The following is a 22,615-nucleotide window of genomic DNA, read 5'->3' as shown; positions in this document are numbered from 1 at the left end:
GACTTACTACTGGCATAGACCATTGAGGGGACTGCACAGAGGGAACCCAGCTGCTTCTTGCTCTCCTATACAAAACTGGCTTATAAGGCCTGAGAGAAAAAGGCACAAATCTGCCAAGACAAAGTCAAATACTTTGGCATCCATCTAAACCAGGGACAGATACAACTTGTCCCAGGGAGACAACAGGCACTATGTTAGATCCCATGGCAAGACCCCTCTATAAAGCCATAAAGGAGGATGTTATGGGACCCAACACAGCAACCAATTTTCAAGGACATTAAACAAGGGCTCTCACCAATGCCCCTGGCCTGAAACTTAGAAAAATCACCAAATCCTTCCTTGTCATCCACCTTTCCTGCCCAGATAGTCACACTATTGACACCTTGGATCCTGAGGTCTTCCTGAATATGTATCCAGAGCTGAGGGATTCAGACCTGCATGCCAGCACAAACTGTGATTTTTGGCCAGTGGCAGGCAAGCCATCACTATAGACTGAAAAGCCCAGTTACTCCTCCCTATCCCAATCCTCAGTCTCAGGGAACTCTGGGAAAGGGAAAGTCCCCAGAGCTACAGGACAGCCATAGCGACGGCAGCACCAACGGAGCATTGGGTATAGTAATCCAGCCTGCATCTTGACACCATGCTCAACTGGAAGCAACAAATAGGGGGTGTTAACCAGGGCCAGGATGACAGTGGCATTAGCCTGGCCCAGAATTCTGAGGGAAAACTTGAACATCCACATTGTCACTCAGCCTTGGGATACATCAGTCTCCTAAACCCTGAAGTCCCTGAGGAGGAAGATCCAGCTGTGGTGATATTCCAGGGACAACTAAAACAGACAAGCTCTGGAGGCACCCTAGAAAAAAATAAGTCCTTTGACCTTGGTCCCAAACTCCCATAGGAATACAGGCTAAAGCAGGCTGGTACAAATAAATGGTGGTGTGAGAATAGCCAGACAGTTGTGCTGAAAGCAACTCCCAGAAAAGTACACCCTAGCTGTACCTCCATGACACACCTGGAGAAGCTGAAGTGAAAGTGTCACCTCAAGTGGTAGTATGAATGAAATGGTTTAAATGTATGGCCCCACAGACTCTGGTGTTTCATTAAAATTGAGCTTGCAATGTGAGCCTCTAGAAAGCGGGTGAGGGGAGGGGAGTGTCACTGCTGATAGATCTTAAGGGTCCACCCCTAGGGTGTATTTAAGGGTGGACCTGAAGGTCAGGCCCACCAGGTGTGTTCAGAGCAGTTTTGAGCTCTGGTGGTTCATGCTTGCTGGTCTTAGTGCTGTTAGCTGTTTGGTAATGTCTCTCTGCTTGGTTCTATGAAAGTGAGTCAGCTTCTTGTACCATTGATGGTGTTCCCCTGGAATTTTTAAGCCTGAAATGAATCCCCTTCCTCCCATAAGCTATGTTTAGTTAGATGTTTGTGTGTGTGTGTCTCTCTCCTTGAAAATAATTTTTAAAAAGTAGATCTTTAAGTGAGGATTTAATTTTTTCACTCACTACTAGTGGCATGTCTACTCTGGGGAAACCAATTGCTCTCTAATTGGACTGAAGGCCCACTCTATGGGATGGAATACATGCTTGGTACTGAAAACCTAATCAAAAGCCTATGGCAGGGGAGGTCATGAGCCTTAGGGGTATAAAGCCTGCTCTTGTCTGGATAAATGCATATATTATTCTCACCAAATTGCCCTAAAGGCACTACACTTAATGTTCATATTCATATATTAATCTTTCACTTCTGCTTAGAGAAGTTCGTCCTTTAAGATGGCAATGACCACTAAGATGACCCAAAAGGCAACATAGTGCCCAGAAGAAGGAATGTAGGAATGTCCAGCACTGAAACATCTCATACCTTCCAAGGCCCAGGGCCCAATGCAGAAGAGGTGACAGAAAGAATATAAGAGCCAAAGGAGGGGTACCACTCCTTACAATGCTACTATCCAGACAGAAATTGGCCTCGACATCCATGACCTTGCAATGCCTAGCAATACCTACACAAGACCCTCATAATAGGAGAAAAAGATGATGACATCAAATTAAAAGAGAAACTAATGGAGAGAGGGAGGGGATATGATGGACAACAGAGTTATGAAGGGGAAAGTGGGAGGGGGGAAATATGGTTTATTGTCTATAAGTATAGAAGTTGTCAATAAAAACATATACATTTTTTTAAAAAAAATCTGCTGAAGGCTTGTGGTTAGGTACAGCTACCCACCTTTTGTTTCCCCCTCACTTTAACAGGAGCTTACTGTTTTTGAATGCCTCAGAGAAATTTTACATCTTTTTTCTCTGTTCCAAAAGAAACCTACTTCTTATAAAACCATCTAGATGTTGAGCTCGCTTTACATAAACTCACAACCCAAACAAATGTAAGAATTTCCTCAATTTGAAGTTCAAACTTTGGACTTAGGTCTCTGAACTAAACTGTAACCTAAATAAAACCTGCTTCCTGAACCTTCCTGGTATCTTGCTTTATCTTTCCTGCAACAACAGTACTTTCCTTCCCAAAAGTTTATAAAAATGTCTCCTAACTCTAGGAACAGAAAACATTTTGCAAGTAGAACCTAGAACCTTGTTCCTAAAAGTAATGTGACTTTATCTCAGGTCCTGGTTCTTGCTTTTTCTGGCTAGTCTCTCTAATGTCTCAATAAACCCTTTTATGTCAGACTTCTGGTCTGGAAAGTCCAGGTTTGACAATTGATTTAGTTGTTTCTATGAGGTAGCTGGTAGCTGAATAGTGCATTACAAAAGGCAAATAACAACTACTACCCAGCTATGATTCTCTAGCTAGATGCTAAGTGTATTAAGTTCACAACTTATAATTCCCATTCATATTTGTATTTTCCTTCTCTTTATAATCACCCGCTGAAACATCTGTACATAGAAAGCAATAAGTGTGTGTGTATACATACATATATACATACGTACATATGCACGTACATACTATGGTGGTTTAAATGTAAAGTCTTCCCCATATACTCATGTATTTGAATACTTAATCTCCAGTTAGTGGCACTGTTGGACAAAGTGCAGAGTCTTTGGGAGGTGGAACACTGCTGGACAAAGTGTGTGATTGGGAGCAGCCCTTGGAGTGTTATAGTTCAACCCCACTTGCCACATTCAGCTCACTGTTGCTGCTTTATCCTTGCTGATGTGAAGATGTAGTGCTCAGCTTTCTGCTCCTGTCCTGCTTTCCCCACCATGATGAAACTTCCCCTCAAAATTATAAACCATAAATAAATCCTTTATTTCCATAAGCTGCTTCTAGTCATGTGCTTTGTCCCAGCAAAGAGAAAGTAACTGCTACACATACACATACACATACACATACACAAGTCATCAACTGAGGTATATACATACCGGGGAAATGACGAAGAGCTCACTTCCCGTGAGATCAAACACCCTCACAGTTCCTGTGCTTTCAGCATAGGCCAGCAGTGTGCAATCATAACTCCATGCTATCTGTCTCCACTGGGGTTTGGGGTCTTTTGGAACTATAACAAAAAGAAAATAAATGCCTTTAATAGCATCTTCTGAAGACAGTTAACAGTTTTAAACTATTGCAACTAAAATAACTACTCAAGTATACGGCATCACCTCCTCAGGATTCAATGCTTCAGTCAAACAAAACAGTTTCCTCAATTGAGTCTACTTTAGTAAAACAAGTAAGCAAATCTGGGCCTTGCACTTTGCTGCTTGTGCCTGAGTGCTTCCTCTCAGATTTTACTCCTCCTTTCTTGACACTCTTCAGATTTGACTATGCTCTTCCATGACTCCCAAATGAAATGTGATGAATGTGTATCTTTCATAGCATTCACCATATTTCTTATACACAAAGTACATATTTATTATGTGTATAAGAAATCTTTTTAAAAGTACATGAGAAATCTAAAACAAGAAAAGGAAAGGAACAAAGAAAAAAAGAAATCAGACATCTAAGGGAGGTCCTTGAACATAGAAGCATCTAGCAGGTTGTATTGAACCTTAACTCTACAGGCCTCTTTTTTTTTTTAATGGGAGTAAAATGAAAATAAGTTTCTTGTTTTCCAACAGTTAAAACATCAAACATGGAAGGAGACAAATGCAAAATTATAAACACTACAGAGATCATGAAAAAAACTCTGCATGTAGACATATGCTACTTAACAACTTAGCTCAGAAAAGTATTTATGTACTAAGGAAACCCTGCAGTTTTCCATTATTATTGTTTTACCTATCATAACAGAATTTTCCTCATCTACTTTGATTGGATAAATAAATCTACACATAAGTTCATTTCTGTCTGAAGTAAGTTCCATCTTTCGGGTTCTGCTTTGACTATAACTTCTGATTATAAAGAGCAACTCCAAAAAAGAAAACTCAGGATGTGTTTAGACCCAAATAAAGATATCTTTAATTAGAATATATCACATAAAAATGTGAAACTACTTTATCACTGCTTTTTCCAGCCACCTGAGTAGTTCGGGAAAGAATAAACAGTATACATTTTCACAAAACAATTGTCAGCAAAACTAACAACAGAAATTTTGAAGTACTTATAAATACTGGTAGTAAGACTTGAGCCGGACATGGTAGAGTTCGCCTTCAAACCCAGCACTCCAGAGGCAGAGGGAGGAGGATCGCCATGAGTGAGAGGCCTCGGAGACAACATAGTGAATTCCTGGTCAGCCTGAACTACAGCAAGGCCCTACCTCCAAAAAAAAAAAAAAAAAAGCTGACTGCATCCTAACAACTGAAACTTCATGATGAAACTATTCAGTCCTTTTACAGCTTCTTACCAGCTATAGTCCCTGAAATGTGTAGCCAAGATTATTCACACCTCACTCTCTTTTTTTTTTCTCTGCCTGTTACTCTGAAACCTCTGCTGACTTCTCATCTATCAAGCTTCTTTTTTTTTGTTGTTGTTGTTTTTTTGGTTTTTTGAGGTAGGGTCTCACTCTGGTCCAGGCTGACCTAGAATTAACTCTGTAGTCTCAGGGTGGCCTTGAACTCATGGCGATCCTCCTACCTCTGCCTCCCGAGTGCTGGGATTAAAGGCGTGTACCACCACACCCGACATTCAAGCTTCATTTTAAATCTACCTTCTTTAGGAGGGACTTTCTGGCCTAAGTAGTCTCCAAACCCATCTACTCTTCAGCACTGCAAAGCTTTCATTTCCCTTACATATCTAATCCCAAATAGTAACTATACATTCGTTTTCCTACTTTTCATTATTGGCATTATTTATTAGTCTATGAGTTATAAAATGTAAGGAACTGTGTCCACCTTGTCCATGACTTTCATCTAAGCCTAGTATAATGGTGATAGTAAGATACTCAATGCTGAGAGAGTAAATTTCAGCCCAGTGCCCATTATATATATTATAAATGAAAATGATGAGAGTTTAAAAACAGCAAATACTGAGATCTACGCTAAGAGCTGCCAAAAATGGCTGGGTATGACTAGTCACTGAGAACTGAGTTTTCTCAGCTACAAAATGAAGAGTTCAAGAAACAATCTTCAACTTCCAAGTGAGGAATCAGAGAGCAAGAACAGCTAAGTGGCATGAAGAGACATGTGGAAAAGCTAAATATCTATGTAACGAAAATCATACCATTGCTGGAGGCACAAAAGAAAAATGTTTACAATTCTAAAACATGAAAGAATTAAGCATAAGAAGTCCTCAATTTATAAATAAAGTACAATTACCAAGAAAAGAAAAATGAGCGAGGAAGGAAAGATTCAAACAGCAAAGAGAAAATCTCTAGTAGCGAAGGATGCAAACAATTTTGAGATGAAATCAAGTGGGTAAGAATATTTGTAATACATATGATAAGTGGTCAACCTTGATGCTATATAAAGATAATACAAACCAGTAAGAAAAAGTCAACTAATCTAAAAAGAATACAGAAGAAAAGATCTAACAAGTCATACAAACTAAACATAACCATGGAACATATGTTCTGCCTAATAAGTAAAGATATGCAAATTAAAATGAGATAAATGAGGGGGGGAGGGGAGGGAGGGAGGGAGGGGGGAGGGAGGGGGAGGGGGGAGGGGAGGGAGGGAGGGGGGAAGGAGGGAGGGGGGAGGGAGGGGGAGGGGGGAGGGGAGGGAGGGAGGGAGGGGGGAGGGAGGGAGGGGGAGGGGGAGGGGAGGGAGGGGGAGGGGAGGGAAAGAGAGAGGGAAAACCTCAGAGTAGAGGAAAGGGGATTGGAGAAGGAGATACACAAAATAAATGGCAACATGAATCAATTCAACAAAAACCTTCTTCCTGGATACCATGCAAGTCATTACCCTCAATAAAGGAGAGAAGAGACTTGAACCAAAGAGCCCCATAAAAGGTAGAGAAAGCATAACCTTAAAATCATGGGCTCTGGCTAGTAATTCCCAAGGCTAGAATTGGGTACCCTCCACTGCAACAATGGTCAGGGAAACATGAGGTCCCTGACATGACAGCATGTAACCACAGGACATCAAGTGACGATGCTGGAACTGGGAAGGAAACCAGTTTTGTCTTGGTTAGCACTCATAGTGCTAGAAAGTGCTATAAGAGTGGCTGGAGATCAACAGTTGCCAAATAACTGATTAAGCAGGACATCCTGCCAGTTACAAAATCAACCCACTGACAAAGAAATATACATGTGTGCAATACTGGCGTACAGTCAAGGCTGGAATCCAACAGCTCACAGACTGGACATGAGATCCACCCAGTTGAGAAGAACTGGTAACTGGATTTGGGAACCAGGCTATACAATCCCTAAGACAGGAAACCAACAGGCTCTAAGAGAGAATCTCCATTGCTCTTTAAGTAATTAGAGTGACTGTACATGTCAATATATCTCTCTAATAACCAGGCTTATCCCCATTTAGTCAAACTGTTCTCACTTTTGGTTGGAGAATCTGTTCTATTTTACAGATAGAGAATACTGGGGAGAACAAGGCTACATCAATACAAGAAGAGACAGCAACTATCTACCAGGTGATGGGTCACCTCCACTTCATCTGCCCGGGGCCCAGAAGTCATTACAGAGGAAGCAGTGACATGAATACTGGCTATTACAGCCAGTCTGAAAACCAGTTGGAGGGAAACAGCAAAAGACACTGTGGTCACCCAAACCTCATCAAAACAGAGATTCAGCTGGATATGGTGGTGTATGCCTTTATTCCTAAATATATAGGAGGCAGAGGTAGGAGGATCACCTTGAGTTCAAGGCCACCCTAAGACTACATAGTGAATTCCAGGTCAGACTGGGCCAGAGTGAAACTGTGGTGTCCCCCATAAACTTAGTTGTTCTGAATGCTAAGTTGCCAGTCAATGGAGCTTTTGGGAATTGGTGCCTTCTGGAGGGAGTGTATTGTTGGGGACTGGTTTATGGGTGTTATAGACAGTTTCTCCAAGCCAATGTTTGACACACTCTCCTGTTGCTGTTGTTCATCTTATGTTGGCCAGGGGGTGATGTTCCACCATATGCTCATGCCATCATTTTCCCCTGCCATCGTGGCACTTTCCCTTGAGCCTGTAGCCAAAATTAACCTCTTTTACCCAGAAGGTGCTCTTGGTTGGGTGATTTCTACCAGCAATGCGAACCTGACTGACACAGTAAAGTGGTACCAGGAGTGGGGTTGCGGCTACACACCTGACTGTGTGGCTTTGGCCTTTTGTGACTGATTTTCAAGAAGAATGTGGAGGGATTCGAAACCTTGGCCTAAGAGATGCCTTGCTGTGCTGTAAGTACAACTTTATGGACTATTCTGGTAAGAATTCAAAGACCTGAATGCAGTAAGAACTATGGACTGTGAGATTTGGCTTATGAGGGTAAGAAAGAGCTTTGCTTAGACTGGCCTAGAAACAGTTTGAGAGGTTTGCTATTATGACTGTGTCCTGATAAGTTGTGCAGGGTTGCACTGTGTAGAAATGAACTGGTGTGAGCAGAAGGATATGGCACAGAAAGAAAAATCTTTAAGTGAACTGTCGCCCATTCAGATGCAATTGAGAGATTACAACCTTTAAGACTAGGCTAGCTGAACTGCACTGGGGCAACAGGAAGAATGTAGATTCTTTTGGAGGGGCCTGAGTGCTCAAGGTGTGTCCTGTTCTTCAAAGTCTGCTTTATTCCTCCCTGGATTAACAAATTGGTACCCTACCTGGTATTGTGGAATATAAGACATTCTGGAAAGAGGGTCATTGAGTTTGCAACATGGTCTTGTGTTTTAGAAATGGCCATGGGCAGTGTGAAGCAGGTTTGCTGGTTGCCTGCATGGAGACCTCATGGGGCCATGATAAACCATGGATTGCAGTAGAGGCCCAATGGAGATGCCAGGACTACAAGATGGCTGCTAAGGAGCTGCCAGCCCTGATGAAGTTTTCCAGGATGGTGAGTATCCTAGCTGGAGGGGCATAATTGGAATGCCAGAGACTTGCTACTGGTTAGAGTTATCGGACTTGGAGATTTGTCCAGCTAGAGTTGTTGGACTTAAAGCTACAGAGTTTGATGTTTTCCCAGGTTGTTTCAAATCTTGTGATGGTTGAGTATTTCTCTGATACACCCAATGCCATCTTTTGCAGTATGAATGTTTATTCTGTACCATTATGGGTTTGGGGGAGGGGAATTTTTTGGTATTATGGCTCAGTTAAAAGATCTTGGATTATGGGGATATTTGGGCATCACTGGGATTGATCAAAACTACGGGGACCAATAAATAAATAAAAATAAACAAAAAATATTAAAAAGGGCTGGAGAGATGGCTTAGTGGTTAACCACTTGCCTGTGAAGTCAAAGGACTGTGGTTCGAGGCTCAATTCCCCAGGATCCATGTTAGCTGGGTGCACAAGGGGACACATGTGTCTGCAGTTCGTTTGCAGGAGCTGGAGGCTGTCATGTGCCCATTCATTCTCTCTATATATCTGCCTATTTCTCTCTCTTTCTGTCACTTTCAAATAAATAAATTAATTAATTAATTAATTTTAAAAAACTATGGAGACCTTTAAAGTTGGACTGATTGTATTGCATTTTACATTTTGAATGGTTATCAGTTAATGGGGGCCAGGGGTGGAATGTGGTGGTTTGATTCAGGTGTCCCCCATAAACTTAGTTGTTCTGAATGCTAGGTTCCCAGCTTATAGAGATATGGGAATTGGCGCCTCCTGGAGGAAGTATATTGTTTGGGTGGCCTTATGGGTGTTATAGACAATTTCCCCAAGCCAATGTTTGGCACACTCTCCTGCTGCTATTGTCCACCTTATGTTGGTCCACCCTCTGCTCATGCCATCGTTTTCCCCTGCCGTCATGGAGCTTCCTCTTGAGCCTGTAAATAAACCTCTTTGTCCCAGAAGCTGCTCTTGGTTGGTGATTACTACCAGCAATGCTAATCTGAATGCAACAGAGGCCTTACCTCAAAAAAAAAAAAAAAAAAAGTTTTAAAATAAATAAGGAAAAAAAACTTAAGATACATTTTTGTTTGTTTTGTTTTGTTTTGTTTTCCAAGGTAGGGTCTCCCTCTAGCCCAGGCTGATCTGGAATTCACTCTGTAGTCTCCAGGTGGCCTCAAACTCATGGAGATCCTGAGTGCTGGGACTAAAGGCGGGTGCCACCACGCCCAGCTCAGATACAATTTTTAAAAGTAGTTTAATAAAGCTATAATAATTCTTATTGATAAATGCTTTTAATATCTATTCAAACTTTAAAGAAACATTGTAAACCACTGCATATTTGAAATTCTCATTCTGCCCAATGTTCTTGAAGCACTTACCTTGACATTTCCCAATAACAGATGTAAAATCATCTTTTGCAGACCTACAAAACATATGAAAAGTCAAGACACAAGTTTTACCCTAACAAGAGTGATATGTAAATCAATGAAATGCCAGAGGTGCTGTGGAATAGACAGTGTCTATATACAACAGTTAATTATTCCTTCTCCTACAGACATGGGCTATTTAGAGACATTTTCTCCCAACTTTCTTATTGTTACAGAAATGAGTCTACACCAGGAACACAAGTGCTACAGAAGTGAGCTTAAGTATGGTCTTTTAAAACCATAGAAATCTAGCTCATTAATTCCGAAGGTTCTTGGGTAGTAATTATGGGATAAGGCCCAAATAAAACAAAATATTCCTTAAAGCTCTACAGGTTGATTCTAGTTAATAACCATATATTATATCATGAAGTTTGATCACATAGGAAAGAGACTTATTTTAACAAATTACATAGCCTACATAGTACATGATGTATATAATCAGTGACCTACTTAAATTTGTGATCCTGAAATACAAATCAAAAGAATACATTATGATAATCTATGCCCCAAAATGAAGAGTGGTGAACACTCCAGAAATTCATGTAATAACATTAACTAAATCTTTATCATCAATAGCCTTTGACCTAGCAATTTTACTTCTAGAAGTATTCTCAGGACCAATTACACATTTATATAGATAGCAAGGAAATTAACAAGTCTAATATATAAAGGAGAAAAATATAGCCAATATAAATAGACTAATTTGTTGTACATTCAATGAAATGATACATAATTACTGTATCTGGCATGGAAAGATGTTCATCATATACTAATTTCAAAGGTTATCAAGAAAAAGGTAATATAAAATAAAGAATAAAGGAGGGAATTACCATGGGATATATTTTATAATCATGGAAAATGTTAATAAAAATTAAAAAAAATAAAAAAGAAAGAAAGAAAGAATATAAGTTAAACTTATAAATTCTAGGGACAATTTACAAATTGTAATCAAAAGTATATAGAATATTATTCATTGGTTATATAGTATACAAATATACACATACACAGAAAAGTGTCACTGAACACAGGCCAAAATATTAATATTAAAAACTAGAAAACTGAATCAATAAGGTCTAATGCCTTTCTACCTAATAGTATTTTCTAAAATCCTAAGTGATACTACTTTTTAAAATTTTTGAAGATTCTTACTATTTTAGTCCTTTTTAAACTGTTATGTTATAAAGACATTGAATTGTTCCACTTCCACATGGAAGAGGTAGAAAGGTCTCCCTGTTTGAAGTAAAAATGTCCTGTTTGCTGCTCTATGTGTGACAAAGACCAAGGATTTCACATAATTTCCTCTAAATACCATGGGATGAAAGTGCCCTCACACAGCTTAAAGAAAATAGTAAATGATGCCTTAGTAAATTTTTTTTTTTTCTTTTTGGTTTTTCGAGGTAGGGTCTCACTCTGGTCCAGGCTGACCTGGAATTAACTCTGTAGTCTCAGGGTGGCCTTGAACTCATGGCGACCCATCTACCTCTGCCTCCCGAGTGCTGGGATTAAAGGCATGCGCCACCACGCCCGGCAATAAATGTTAATTTCATATTTAAAATAACTAATGAATAATTGTTGCTATTTTTCTGGGGAGGAAGAAAGAGGAAGATAAAACATTTGGTTTTGTTAAAACTTCACATACGGGCTGGAGAGATGGCTTAGCAGTTAAGGCACATGCTTGTGAAGCCTAAGGACCCTAGTTCGATTCTCCAGGTCCCACGTTGGCCAGATGCACAAGGGGGCACGTGCATCTGGAGTTCATTTGCAGTAGCTAGAGCACGCCCATTCTCACTCTCTCTCCCCCTCCTTATCTGTCTCTAATAAATAAATAAATAAGATAAAATCTTTTTTAAAAATTTATTTAAAAACACTTCATATATGATTCACTCATAACAGCTAAGCAAACTTTGGGGGTAGGAATATTAATATATTTTTCATAACAGTCTTGGTGTTTTTTGTTGTGTTCTATTACAACTTCCAATTCATTCTCAAATTTATAGAAAACTATAATCATAATTAATTATTGCTTTGCTACTTAGGAATAAGAAAGCACATACCACTTACAGGCTGCAGCTGTTCCCACATTACAAATTAAAGAAGTACATTTCACAGGCTGGAAAGGAGACTTAGCAGGAAGGCACTTGCCTGCAAAGCCAAAGGACCCATGTAAACCAGATGCACAAGGTGGTTCATGCATCTGGAGCTTCTTTGCAGCACCTGGAAACCCTTGTATACCCATTCTCTCTCTCTCTCAAATAAAAAAATTAAATATTTAAGCCAGATGTGGTGGCGCACAGCTTTGATCCCAGCACTCAGGGGGAAAACATAGGAGGATCACAGTGAGTTCAAGGCCACCCTGAGAATACATAGTAAATTCCAGGTCAGCCTGAGCTAGAATGAGACCCTGCCTTGAAAAACAATAAAGAAAAAAAAATTAAATATTTAAAAAAGAAGCAATTCACAAGTTGTTGTTTTTTATATATCCAAAGACAAACTAGGGATGTAACACTATAGGAAGTGCTGAACATTATTTAACACAATAAAAATAAAACTGGAAAACAACTCAAGTACAATTGCAAAAGGAAAAGCTGTCTCTTAAGAACAATTCTTGATAACAGCAAATAATGACCTATAGTTTGGGAACCATCTTTCATACTCACACGTTCTTCTCTGTGGTGAATAAGACAAAGATAGAATAGAAAGAACAAATGTCTGTAAAATTCAAGAACAGCCCAAGATGGTAGCACATAACTGTAATATCAGCACTAGGCAGGCTGAGTCAGGAAAATGAAAAGTTTCAAGCCAGCATGGCCTACAAAGCAAGATCCAGGTTCAAAATCAAAAGAAAAACAGAACAAACATGATTCATACACTTTACTTTGATGGTCTGCCTTGTCCTTTCTCTTTGTAGGTCACATCAGGCATTTGCTAAAAAAAATTTTCATTTCAGCTTAATGCAAAATCAATATATGTGCTTCTGTGTATTCCACAAAAGTGAGTTCTGAGCAATGTTCTGGGCTATGCCCCATAATGCCCTCTTAGCATTTTCCTCTGATCTCTGTTGTCACATAAAAACTATTAATTCTTACAAGGTTCATGAAAATAGTCAGGCAGGGAAGTTTTTTGTTTGTTAGTTTGGAGGCTTGGGATTGTTGCTCTGTGATGGGTGTGGGGTGGTTTTGCAATACTGGGGATTGAATTCATTGCCTTGCACGGGATAGACAAGAGCTCTACCACTGAGCTACATATCCAGCCCTCTATTCATGTAAATTATCTTAGAAGAAGGAACAGTCCCTGCCTGCAGAGAACACACACTATAATGAGAGCTGCACACTCCAAATCCCAGTCAGGCAGAGATCCTGGTAAAGATCCTGGTAAAAAAAAAAAAAACTGGAGTTGCACAAAGCAGAGGTCCTAAGCACAACAGGGTTACACATACATACCTCTGGCTAAGTACAGAGTAATGAAGCACAGAGCACAAACACCAAAGCTAGAGGAGTGGATTTCAAATATTTGGGCAGGTTATTTAACTATATTGTGCCTCCTTCCTCATCATTAAACACTGCCAATGGAAGGCTTAAGGGTGTAGTCAAAAAAAAAAAAAAAAGAGGAGTACTTCCGGGTAAGATGGTAGCTTAGGAGCCATGCCAAACCAGCCTAGGGAGGGATTTAAGCAAAACCCCAGCAAAATACACTCTTCTTCTGAAAAGTGAAGAAGTATAGGTTATTCTTAGACAAAGCGTAGAAGCTGGAGAGATCAAGACCCACCAGAAATTAAGAAAATGGCCAGAGTCCCACTGAGGCAATCATGGCCCAAGAGACCAAGCAACAGATTTTTCAACTCCATCATCCTTCTTGCAAAGTTAAGAAATCTGAAGGAAAGACAGCTGAGATCAACTAAAGAGCTACTGAAAATGCGAGCAACTCCAGAAGACTGAACTCTCCCATCCCCCACGATCAGAACTATGAACCTCCAGCATTCAGCCAGAAGTGGCAGCGCAGCCAACAGAGCTGATCAGAGGTACAGCTGCACAGTACAACTCAGAGGGATCGAGGCGGGCACTCAGCATTGGTGAGATTGGAAGCCACCCCCAAGGGTAACGAGGCTGACTGACAAAAATAAAAAAACAGGTACATAGTCCTGCAAGAGCTAATCTCTCTTTCCTTGGCAGGGCAGATTATGGGTTATATATTCTTGGTTGGCTTTACCATTTTCAAATAACCTGTATTTGGGGGTTGAATTTTATTGCCTTTGTTGCTTTCATATATATAGGGCCTTTGTTTTCTGCTTCAGTCATTACTGGGGGCAGGGTCTAATTCAGATCCAGGTTGACCAGGAACCCAACTCAAAACAGAAATCTCTACCTCCCAGCTGATGAGATTAAGGGTGTAGAACAACACACACCCTTAGGGACTTTGGCTTTATATGACTACCTGTTTGCTTTAACCCCCACAATTGCATATTTTGTGCTGGGTTTTTTTTCTTTTTTTTTTTTTTTTTTGTTTATTTGTATTTATTTATTTGAGAGCAACAGAGAGAAAGAGGTAGATAGAGAGAGAGAGAATGAATGAGCGCGCCAGGGCTTCCAGCCACTGCAAACGAACTTCAGATGCATGTGCCTCCTTGTGCATCTGGCTAATGTGGGTTCTGGGGAATCGAGCCTTGAGCCAGGGTCCTTAGGCTTCACAGGGACGTGCTTAACCACTAAGCCGTCTCTCCAGCCCTGTGCTGGTTTTATTGATTGTGTATGTTACTCTGTTGAAGTTTAGAATTTGCCAGTAAATTATTCCACCCAGTCCACTAGAATACTTGCTTAGCAAGCAAACTCAACACCTAGTATTACTTCTGTGGCTTGATTGGCAGACAAGAGCTACATTTGGAACTTTATAAACTCATATCTGAGGGGATATAGAGGTGGACTGCCATATCTGGGAACACTGAAGATAAGTAGAAAACCCAAGCATCAAATCAACTCAGGATGCAAAAGTCGCTACAATATAATACAAGAAGCTCAAAGAATCAAGACAATACAAGCCCATTAAAAACTATAAATCCAGGCTGTAAAGATGGCTTAATGGTTAAGCACTTGCCTGTGAAGCCTAAGGACCCTGGTTCAAGGCTTGATTCCCCAGGACCCATGTTAGCCAGATGCACAAGGGGGCAGTCGCATCTGGAGCTCGTTTGCAGTGGCTGGAGGCCCTAGTGCGCTAATTCTCCCTCTCCCTCTCCCTCTCCCTCTCCCTCTCCCTCTCCCTCTCCCTCTCCCTCTCCCTCTCCCTCTCCCTCTCCCTCTCCCTCAAATAAATAAGAACAAAAAATAGTTTAAAAAAAAAGCTACAAATCCATCAGAAATGATCACCAATGAGACTTGTTTTAGGTGTGACAAAGATTTCAAGAAAATGATGGTATCTACACTCAAAGAAATCAGAGAAGAAATGAAGGGAATCAAAGAAGAAAACAAAGGAATTAAAAAAGAAAACAAACTTCTGAAAGAGAACACAGGAAACCAGCTTAATGAAATAAAGAGGTCATTACAAGACATTAGTAAGAAAACAGAACTATTGAAGAAAAACCAGCCTGAAATTCTGAAATTCTGGCTCTGAGGAATACAGTCAATGAAATTTAAAAAAATAAAAATAAAAATAAAAAAAAGCCTCTGTGGGAAGTCTCACCAGTAGAATGGAGAAAACAGAATATCTAAACTAGATACAGTCCAACAAAGAGAAAGACAAGCTAATAGCAAGGTAAGAATGGGAATTTCAAGATATCTGGGACACTATGAAAACATCAAACATAAGAATCCAGGGTATAACAGAGGAGAAGAATTTCAATCCAGAGGTTTAGTAGGTGTTTTCAACAAAATCATAGAAGAAAATTTTCCTCAAATTGGGAAAGAAATGCCAATGCAGATACAAGAAGCTTTTAGAACACCAAAAAGACAAAATCTGGAAAGAACCTCTCCTCACCATGTTATAATTAAACTACTAAACACACAAACCAAAGAAAATACATTGAAAGCAGTAAGAGAGAAGAAGCAAGTCACCTACAAAGGCAAGCCCATCAGAATAACTGCAGATTACACAACACAAACTTTAAAAGCCAGAAGGGCTTGGAATGATGTATTCCAAGTTCTGAACGATAACAACTGTCAACCAAGATTACTTTATCCTGAAAACTATCTATCCAAATTGATGGAGAAATAAGGATCTTCCACAACAAAAACAGGCTAAAGGAATTTACGACAACTAAACCAGCTCTACAGAAAATACTTGAAGGAACTCTTCATGCCAAAGAGAAGGCAAAACACACACAGGAGGAAATAGGAAAAAATAAACCACACTCAAATAACAGTTGAAACAAATGAGTAAAGAGAAAACAGGAAACACCACAAAATAAGAATGGTGACAATAAATTCATACCTTTCAATAATAACTCTTTAACATCAATGGCCTCAGTGCACCATCCAAAAGACACAGGCCTGTACACTGGAATAAAAGGTAGGATCCTGCCATTTGTTGCCTCCAGGAAACTCATCTCTCAATAAAAGATAGACACCGCCTTAGGGTGAAAGGATGGATAGTGGTATTTCAAGCAAATGGGCCTAGGTTGCTATCCTAAAATCTGACAGGATAGACTTCAAACCAACATTAGTGAGGAAAAATAAAAAAGGTCACTGTATACTGATTAAAGGAATGTTCCAGCAGGAGGACATCTTAAACATATGTGCACCTAACATATCATCAAACACACACTATTAGACTTAAGGTCACAGATAACATCAAACGCAATTGTAGTGGGAGAATTCAATTCCCCACTCTCATCAACTGACAGGTCATCCAGGCAAAAAATAAACAAACAGAGAGACATCTGAATTAAATGATGTCATGGAACAAATGGACCTAACAAATATCTACAGAACATCCCAACCAAATGCTGCAGAATATACATTTTTCTCAGCAGCACATGGAACATTCTCTAAAATAGATCATTTATTAGGACACAAAGAAAATCTCCAAAAATATAGGAAAATTGAAATAATCCCTTTTACTCTATCTGACCACACTAGGATTAAACTGCAAATCACCAACAAAAAATGCTACAGAGCACACAGAAATTCATAGTATACTATTGAATGATTAGTGGGTCATTGAAGCAATCAAAAAGAAAATCAATAAATTCATAGAATTAAATGATGATGATAATACAACATACCAAAATCTTTAGGACACAATGAAGGCAGTCCTAACAAGGGAAATTTATAGCTCTAAGTGCCTATATTAAGAAATTAGAGAGTTCACAAATAAACAATTTAATGCTCCACCTTAAGGCCTTAGAAAAAGAAGAACAAGGCAGACCAAAAAAATGGGTAGACAAGAAGAAATAATAAAGATTAGAGCAGAAATTAATGAAATAGAAACCAAAAATCAACAATCTAAAGAATCAATAAAACAAAGAGGTGGTTCTTTGAAAAGATAAACAAGATTGAAAAAACCTTAGCAAATTTGACCAGAAGAAAGAGGGAGACAAAAATTAATAAAATTAGATTTGAAAAAGGCACCATTACAACAGATACCAAAGAAATTCAGACAATTATGAGGACAAACTTTAAGAATATATATGCATCTAAGTTTGAAAACATGGAAGAAATGGATGATTGTCTTGATTCATATGACCTACCAAAATTAAATCAAGATGACATAAACCATTTAAATAGACCTATAACAAGTACAGAGATCCAAGCAGTTATAAAAAGTCTCCCAACCAAAAAAATCCCAGGCCCAAATGGATTCACTGGCAAATTTAACCAGACTTTCATGCAAGAACTAACAGCACTGCTTCTCAAACTTTTCCATAAAATAGAAAAGGAAGAAGTTCTATCAAACTCCTTCTAAGAAGCCAGCATCACCCTGATACCAAAAACAGGCAAAGACAGAACAAAAAAGAAAATTATAGACCAATCTCCCTCATGAACATAGCTGTAAAAATTCTGAACAAAATATTGGCAAACAGAGTACAAGCATATATCAAAAATATTATTCACCCCAACCAAGTTGGCTTTATCCCAGGGACTTAGGGATGGTTCAACACACACAAATCAATACATGTAATAATACATCATATAAATAGTCTGAAGGACAAAAATCACATGATCATCTCAATAAATGTAGAAAAGGCATTTAACAAAATCCAACATGCTTTCAAGGTAAAAGTATTACAGAAACTGGGAATAGAAGGAACATATCTCAACATAATAAAAGCTATTTATGACAAATCTACAGCCAATATAATAATAAACGGAGAAAAACTCGAAGCTTTTGCACTAAACTCAGGAACAAACAAGGGTGTCCAGTGTCCCCAGTATTATTTACTATAGTACTGGAAGTCTTAGCTATAGCAACAAGGCAAGAGACACTCATAAAAGGGACACAAATTGGAAAAGAAGAGATCAAAGTATCACTATTTGCAGATGATATGATTCTATACATAAAAGATCCTAAAAACTCTACCAGCAAACTGTTAGAGCTGATAAACACTTTTAGCAACATAGCAGGATACAAAATAAATACGCAGAAATCAGTAGCTTTCCTATATACAAACAACAAACATGCAGAGAATGAAATCATGGGATCTCTCCCACTCACAATTGCCTCAAAAAAAGATAAAGTACCTTAAAATAAACTTAACTAAGGAAGCGAGGGAGCTCTACAATGAGAACTTTAAAACACTGAAGCAAGAAATTGTAGAAGACACCAGGAAATGGAAAGATATCCCATGTTCTTGGATTGTAAGAATCAATATTGTGAAAACTTCAATCTTACCAAAAGCAATCTACACTTTAATGCAATCTCCACTAAAATTCCAATGTCAAACTTCACAGGGATTGAAAAAATAATCCTAAATTTCATGTGAAAGCAGAAAAAACTTCAAATAGCCAAAATGATTTTGAACAACAAAAAAAAGGCTGGTGTTATCACCATACCCAATTTTAAGCTATATTACTATATTACAAAGTGATAGTAACAAAAACAGTATGGTATTGTAACAAAGACAGACATGTAGATCAATGGAACAGAATAGAGGACCCAAATGTTAATCCAGGCAACAACAGCCACCTAATTTTTGACAAAAAATGCCAAAAATATTCATTGGAGGAAAAAAACAGCCTCTTCAACAAGTGGTGCTGGGAAAACTGGATATCTATATGTAGAAAGATGAAAATAGAGCCTTGTCTTTCTCCGTGCACAAGAATCAAATCCAAATGGATCGGGGACCTTAATATCAGACCTTAAACTCTAAAATTACTAGAGGAAAAGGTAGGGGAAACACTTCAACATATTGGCATAGGTAATGACTTTCTGAATTTAACCCCAAATGCTCAGGAAATAAAACCACTAATCCACCACTAGGATCTGATGAAATTACAAAGCTGTTATACAGCAAAGGACACTGTGAACAGAGCAAAGAGGCAACCTATGGAATAGCAGAAAATCTTTGCCAGTTACACATCTGACAGAGGATTAATATCCAAAATATACAAAGAACTCAAAAAACAGAACAATAAGAAATCAAACAACCCAATCAAAAAATGGGCTATGGGACTAAATAAATAGAGAGTTCTCACCAGAAGAAATACAGATGGCATATAAACATCTAAAAAAGTGTTCTACAAACCCTATCCATCAGGGAAATGCAAATTAAAACTACCTTGAGATTCCATGTCTCTCCCATCAGAATGGCTACCACCAAGAAAACAAATGACAATAAATGTATGTGAGGATGTAGTAAAAGGGGAACCCTTCTACACTGTTGGTGGGAATGTAATCTGACACAGCCACTATGGAAATCAGTGTAAAGGTTCTTGAGACAGATAAAAATAGATTTGCCATAAGATCCAGCTATAGTACTCCTAGGCATATATCCTAATGACTCTTCTCACTACCTTAGAGATACTTGCACAACCATGTTTATTACTGCTCTATTCACAATAGCTAGGAAGGGAACCAGCTTAGATGTCCATCCACAAATGAATGGATAATAAAGATGTGGTACATCTACACAATGGAATTCTATTCAGCAGTAAAGAAAAATGAAATTATGAAATTTGCAGGGAAATGGATGGATCTGGAAAGGAGTATACTAAGTGAGGTAACCCAATCCCAGAAAGGCAAACTTCGCATGTTCTCTCTTATATGTGTCTTCTAGCTACAAATGTATAGACACGTGTGTGATCTGGAACCAAAACTCAGTAGCAGAGGCCCATAAGCTAGAAAAAGACTATAAGGGAGGGAGGAAAGGGAAGATCTTAAGAGGATGGTATTGTATATATGTAAGTAGAAGAATAGATTACAGGGAGGGGAAAGGGCTAAGTGAGGTCAGGGGAAGAGATTGTATAAAAGAAGGGCAAGGGAAGGGTCAATCAAAATTCAAGATATTCCAAATAAGACATATGAAAATCTACTTTCTTAAATGATGGCACATGCAGAATCTATAGATTGTTACTAGAAAATTTTCAGTGCCTGGGATGGAATACCTTCCAGTGAGTTGTTGGCCAGGGAGGTCCCTGTTGCCTTCAAAACATTACAGGCTATTACCAAGGCCCTTGGTTCCCCATAAGAAAGAGATGGTAAGACCATACTGCTAAATATTTCACATGCCTGAGAGGCAAAGTCACTGGGAAATCAAGTTGGCACTGAGCAGAAAACCTTCTCCCTATAGCCCAGCCAACTGAAAGCTGGAAAAAGCTGTACTGTATGTATGGGAGACAGAAGTCATCAGTGGTGAAAACAGTGGACACTGGAAACCTCAAGTTTGGCCTAACAGACCAAATTACTGAACGAGCACAATACTGGCATGTCTGCTCTGGAGGAAACCAACTGCTCTTTAATGGGACTGAAGGCGCACTCTATGGGGCGGGGAGGGCGGGGGTGGCAGGAATACATGCCTGGTACTGAAAACCTAATCAAAAGCCTATGGCAGGGAAGGTCATGAACCTTAGGGGTATAAAGCCTGCTCTTGTCTGGATAAATGCATATATTACTCTCACCAAATTGCCCTGAAAGTACTACATTTAATGTTCATACTCATATATTAATGTACTCTCACTTCTGGTTAGAGACACTTCTCTTTTCAGATGGTGATGACCACGGGGATGACCCAAAAGGCAACACAGTACTGAGAAGAACAAATGAAGGAATGTCCATCACTGAAACGTCTCACTCTCACCAAGGCTCAGGGTCCACTATGGAAGAGGTGGCGGAGGCAGAAATAATATAAGAGCCAAAGGAAGGGTACCACTACTTACATACAATTGTCCAGACAGAATTTGGCCTCGATATCCAAGACCTCACAGTGCCTAGCAATACCCACACAAGACCCTCAAAATAGGAGAAAAAGTTGATGACATCATATTAAAAGAGAGACTAATGGAGAGAGGGAGGGGATATAACAGAGAGCAGAGTTATGAAGGAGAAAGTGGGGGAGGGCAGAGGAGGGGAGGAAAGGGAAATACCATGCTTTGTTGTCTGTAAGTATAGCAGTTGTCAATAAAAAAATATTTTTAAAAAAAATAGAAAAAAAAAGAGCTGGTTATGGTGGCGCACACCTTTAATCCTACCACTGGGAGGCAGAGGTAAGAGAATCACTGAGTTCAAGGCCACCCTGACACTACGTAGTGAATTCTAGGTCAGCCTGAACTAGATTGAGACTCTACCTTGAAAAACCAACAAAAGAGAGACAGAGAGATCAGTAGTAAACCCACACCAGGTTAAATAATTTAGGACTGAAAACCTGCATCACTGCCATCCTGGTGACTGTAGAGGAATCAAAAGCCTCCTCATCTCAAGCAGGTGCCCAAAGACCTGCTGTCTACTTGTCACAAAGGCCAAGGGGTCTAGTCTGGCTCAAATAAGGAGGAAAAGAAAACATCACCAGCAAAATCTAACACCAACAAGGTAACAACTGAATGGGCATTAATACTACATTAAAGTTCTCTCTCTCTCTCTCTCTCTCTCTCTCTCTCTCTCTCTCTCTCTCTGTGTGTGTGTGTGTGTGTGTGTGTGTGTGTGTGTGTCATCACCTGTGCACGCACATCAGACAGCCTATGGGTGTTGGTCCTTTCCTTTCACCTTGCTTCTGAGACAAACTCTCTTTTTGTCTTTTTTGCCACTAGAGAGGCCAGTCTAGCCAGCCTACAAGCTTAAGGATTCTCCTGATGCCAACTCCCTTTGCTACAGGCATGCTAGGATTAAAAGCATGCACTGCTCCAGGCCTGGCTTTACATGGGTGCTGGGGATTGAACTTGCATTAAAGTTCAGCTTTAATTGCTGAGTCATCCTCCTGGTCCCCATTAACAGAATTGTAGTAAAACATAATGAAGCAGCAGAAAATATTTTAATTAGTATTTAAGTATCTTTAAATTTCTTCCTCTATACTGATTTTTTCAGAACCAAAAATTAGTCCTTGCCTGAAAACAAGGAATGACCTTCAGTTTTAGAGATGCCATACATTTGGTCTGCTGATGCACATTTCACAAGGAAGCAAATAGTTCTGAGTCACCTGCAATTGCTGCTATTTCTTACACAACTGATGTAGCATTTCAAAAGTATCCAGAAAGCCCAGCTTGCAGAAGTCTTTTAAATAAGTTTGTAATACCAATGATTGCCTTGAGTAGACAGACAATACAGTTGGGTCCTAAGTAATAATGTAATCTGGGTCTTTCACTCATCCATACTTGATTCACAGCTTTGAACCAACAGAACAACTTCTGTACTTTTGTGCATTTTCCTGAGCATCTGACTTTCTAAGTGACCTTACTGTAATTAGTCAAACAACA

The 22,615-nt window shown here is 39.4% G+C and overlaps 1 protein-coding gene across 3 annotated transcripts in view; it reads right to left on the bottom strand.

The window, feature by feature from the left end:
- Positions 1 to 22,615, bottom strand: part of Nbas (NBAS subunit of NRZ tethering complex) — a 470,946-nt gene that overhangs the window by 424,902 nt on the left and 23,429 nt on the right. For 2 of the 3 annotated variants that reach the window (XM_045148869.1, XM_004665676.3), the window contains exons 6-7: positions 9,738 to 9,781; positions 3,366 to 3,499 (exon numbers count right to left, since the gene is read on the bottom strand). In XM_045148869.1, the coding sequence (XP_045004804.1) occupies positions 3,366 to 3,499; positions 9,738 to 9,781 (178 nt within the window). The remainder of the gene's footprint in view (positions 1 to 3,365; positions 3,500 to 9,737; positions 9,782 to 22,615) is intronic. The other variant, XM_045148870.1, reaches the window with a different exon arrangement.

Source organism: Jaculus jaculus, chromosome 5, assembly GCF_020740685.1.
Source record: "Jaculus jaculus isolate mJacJac1 chromosome 5, mJacJac1.mat.Y.cur, whole genome shotgun sequence".
NCBI lineage: Eukaryota > Metazoa > Chordata > Mammalia > Rodentia > Dipodidae > Jaculus > Jaculus jaculus.
Note: the sequence above shows the minus strand (reverse complement) of the source record. Positions and strands in the feature narration are given on the sequence as shown.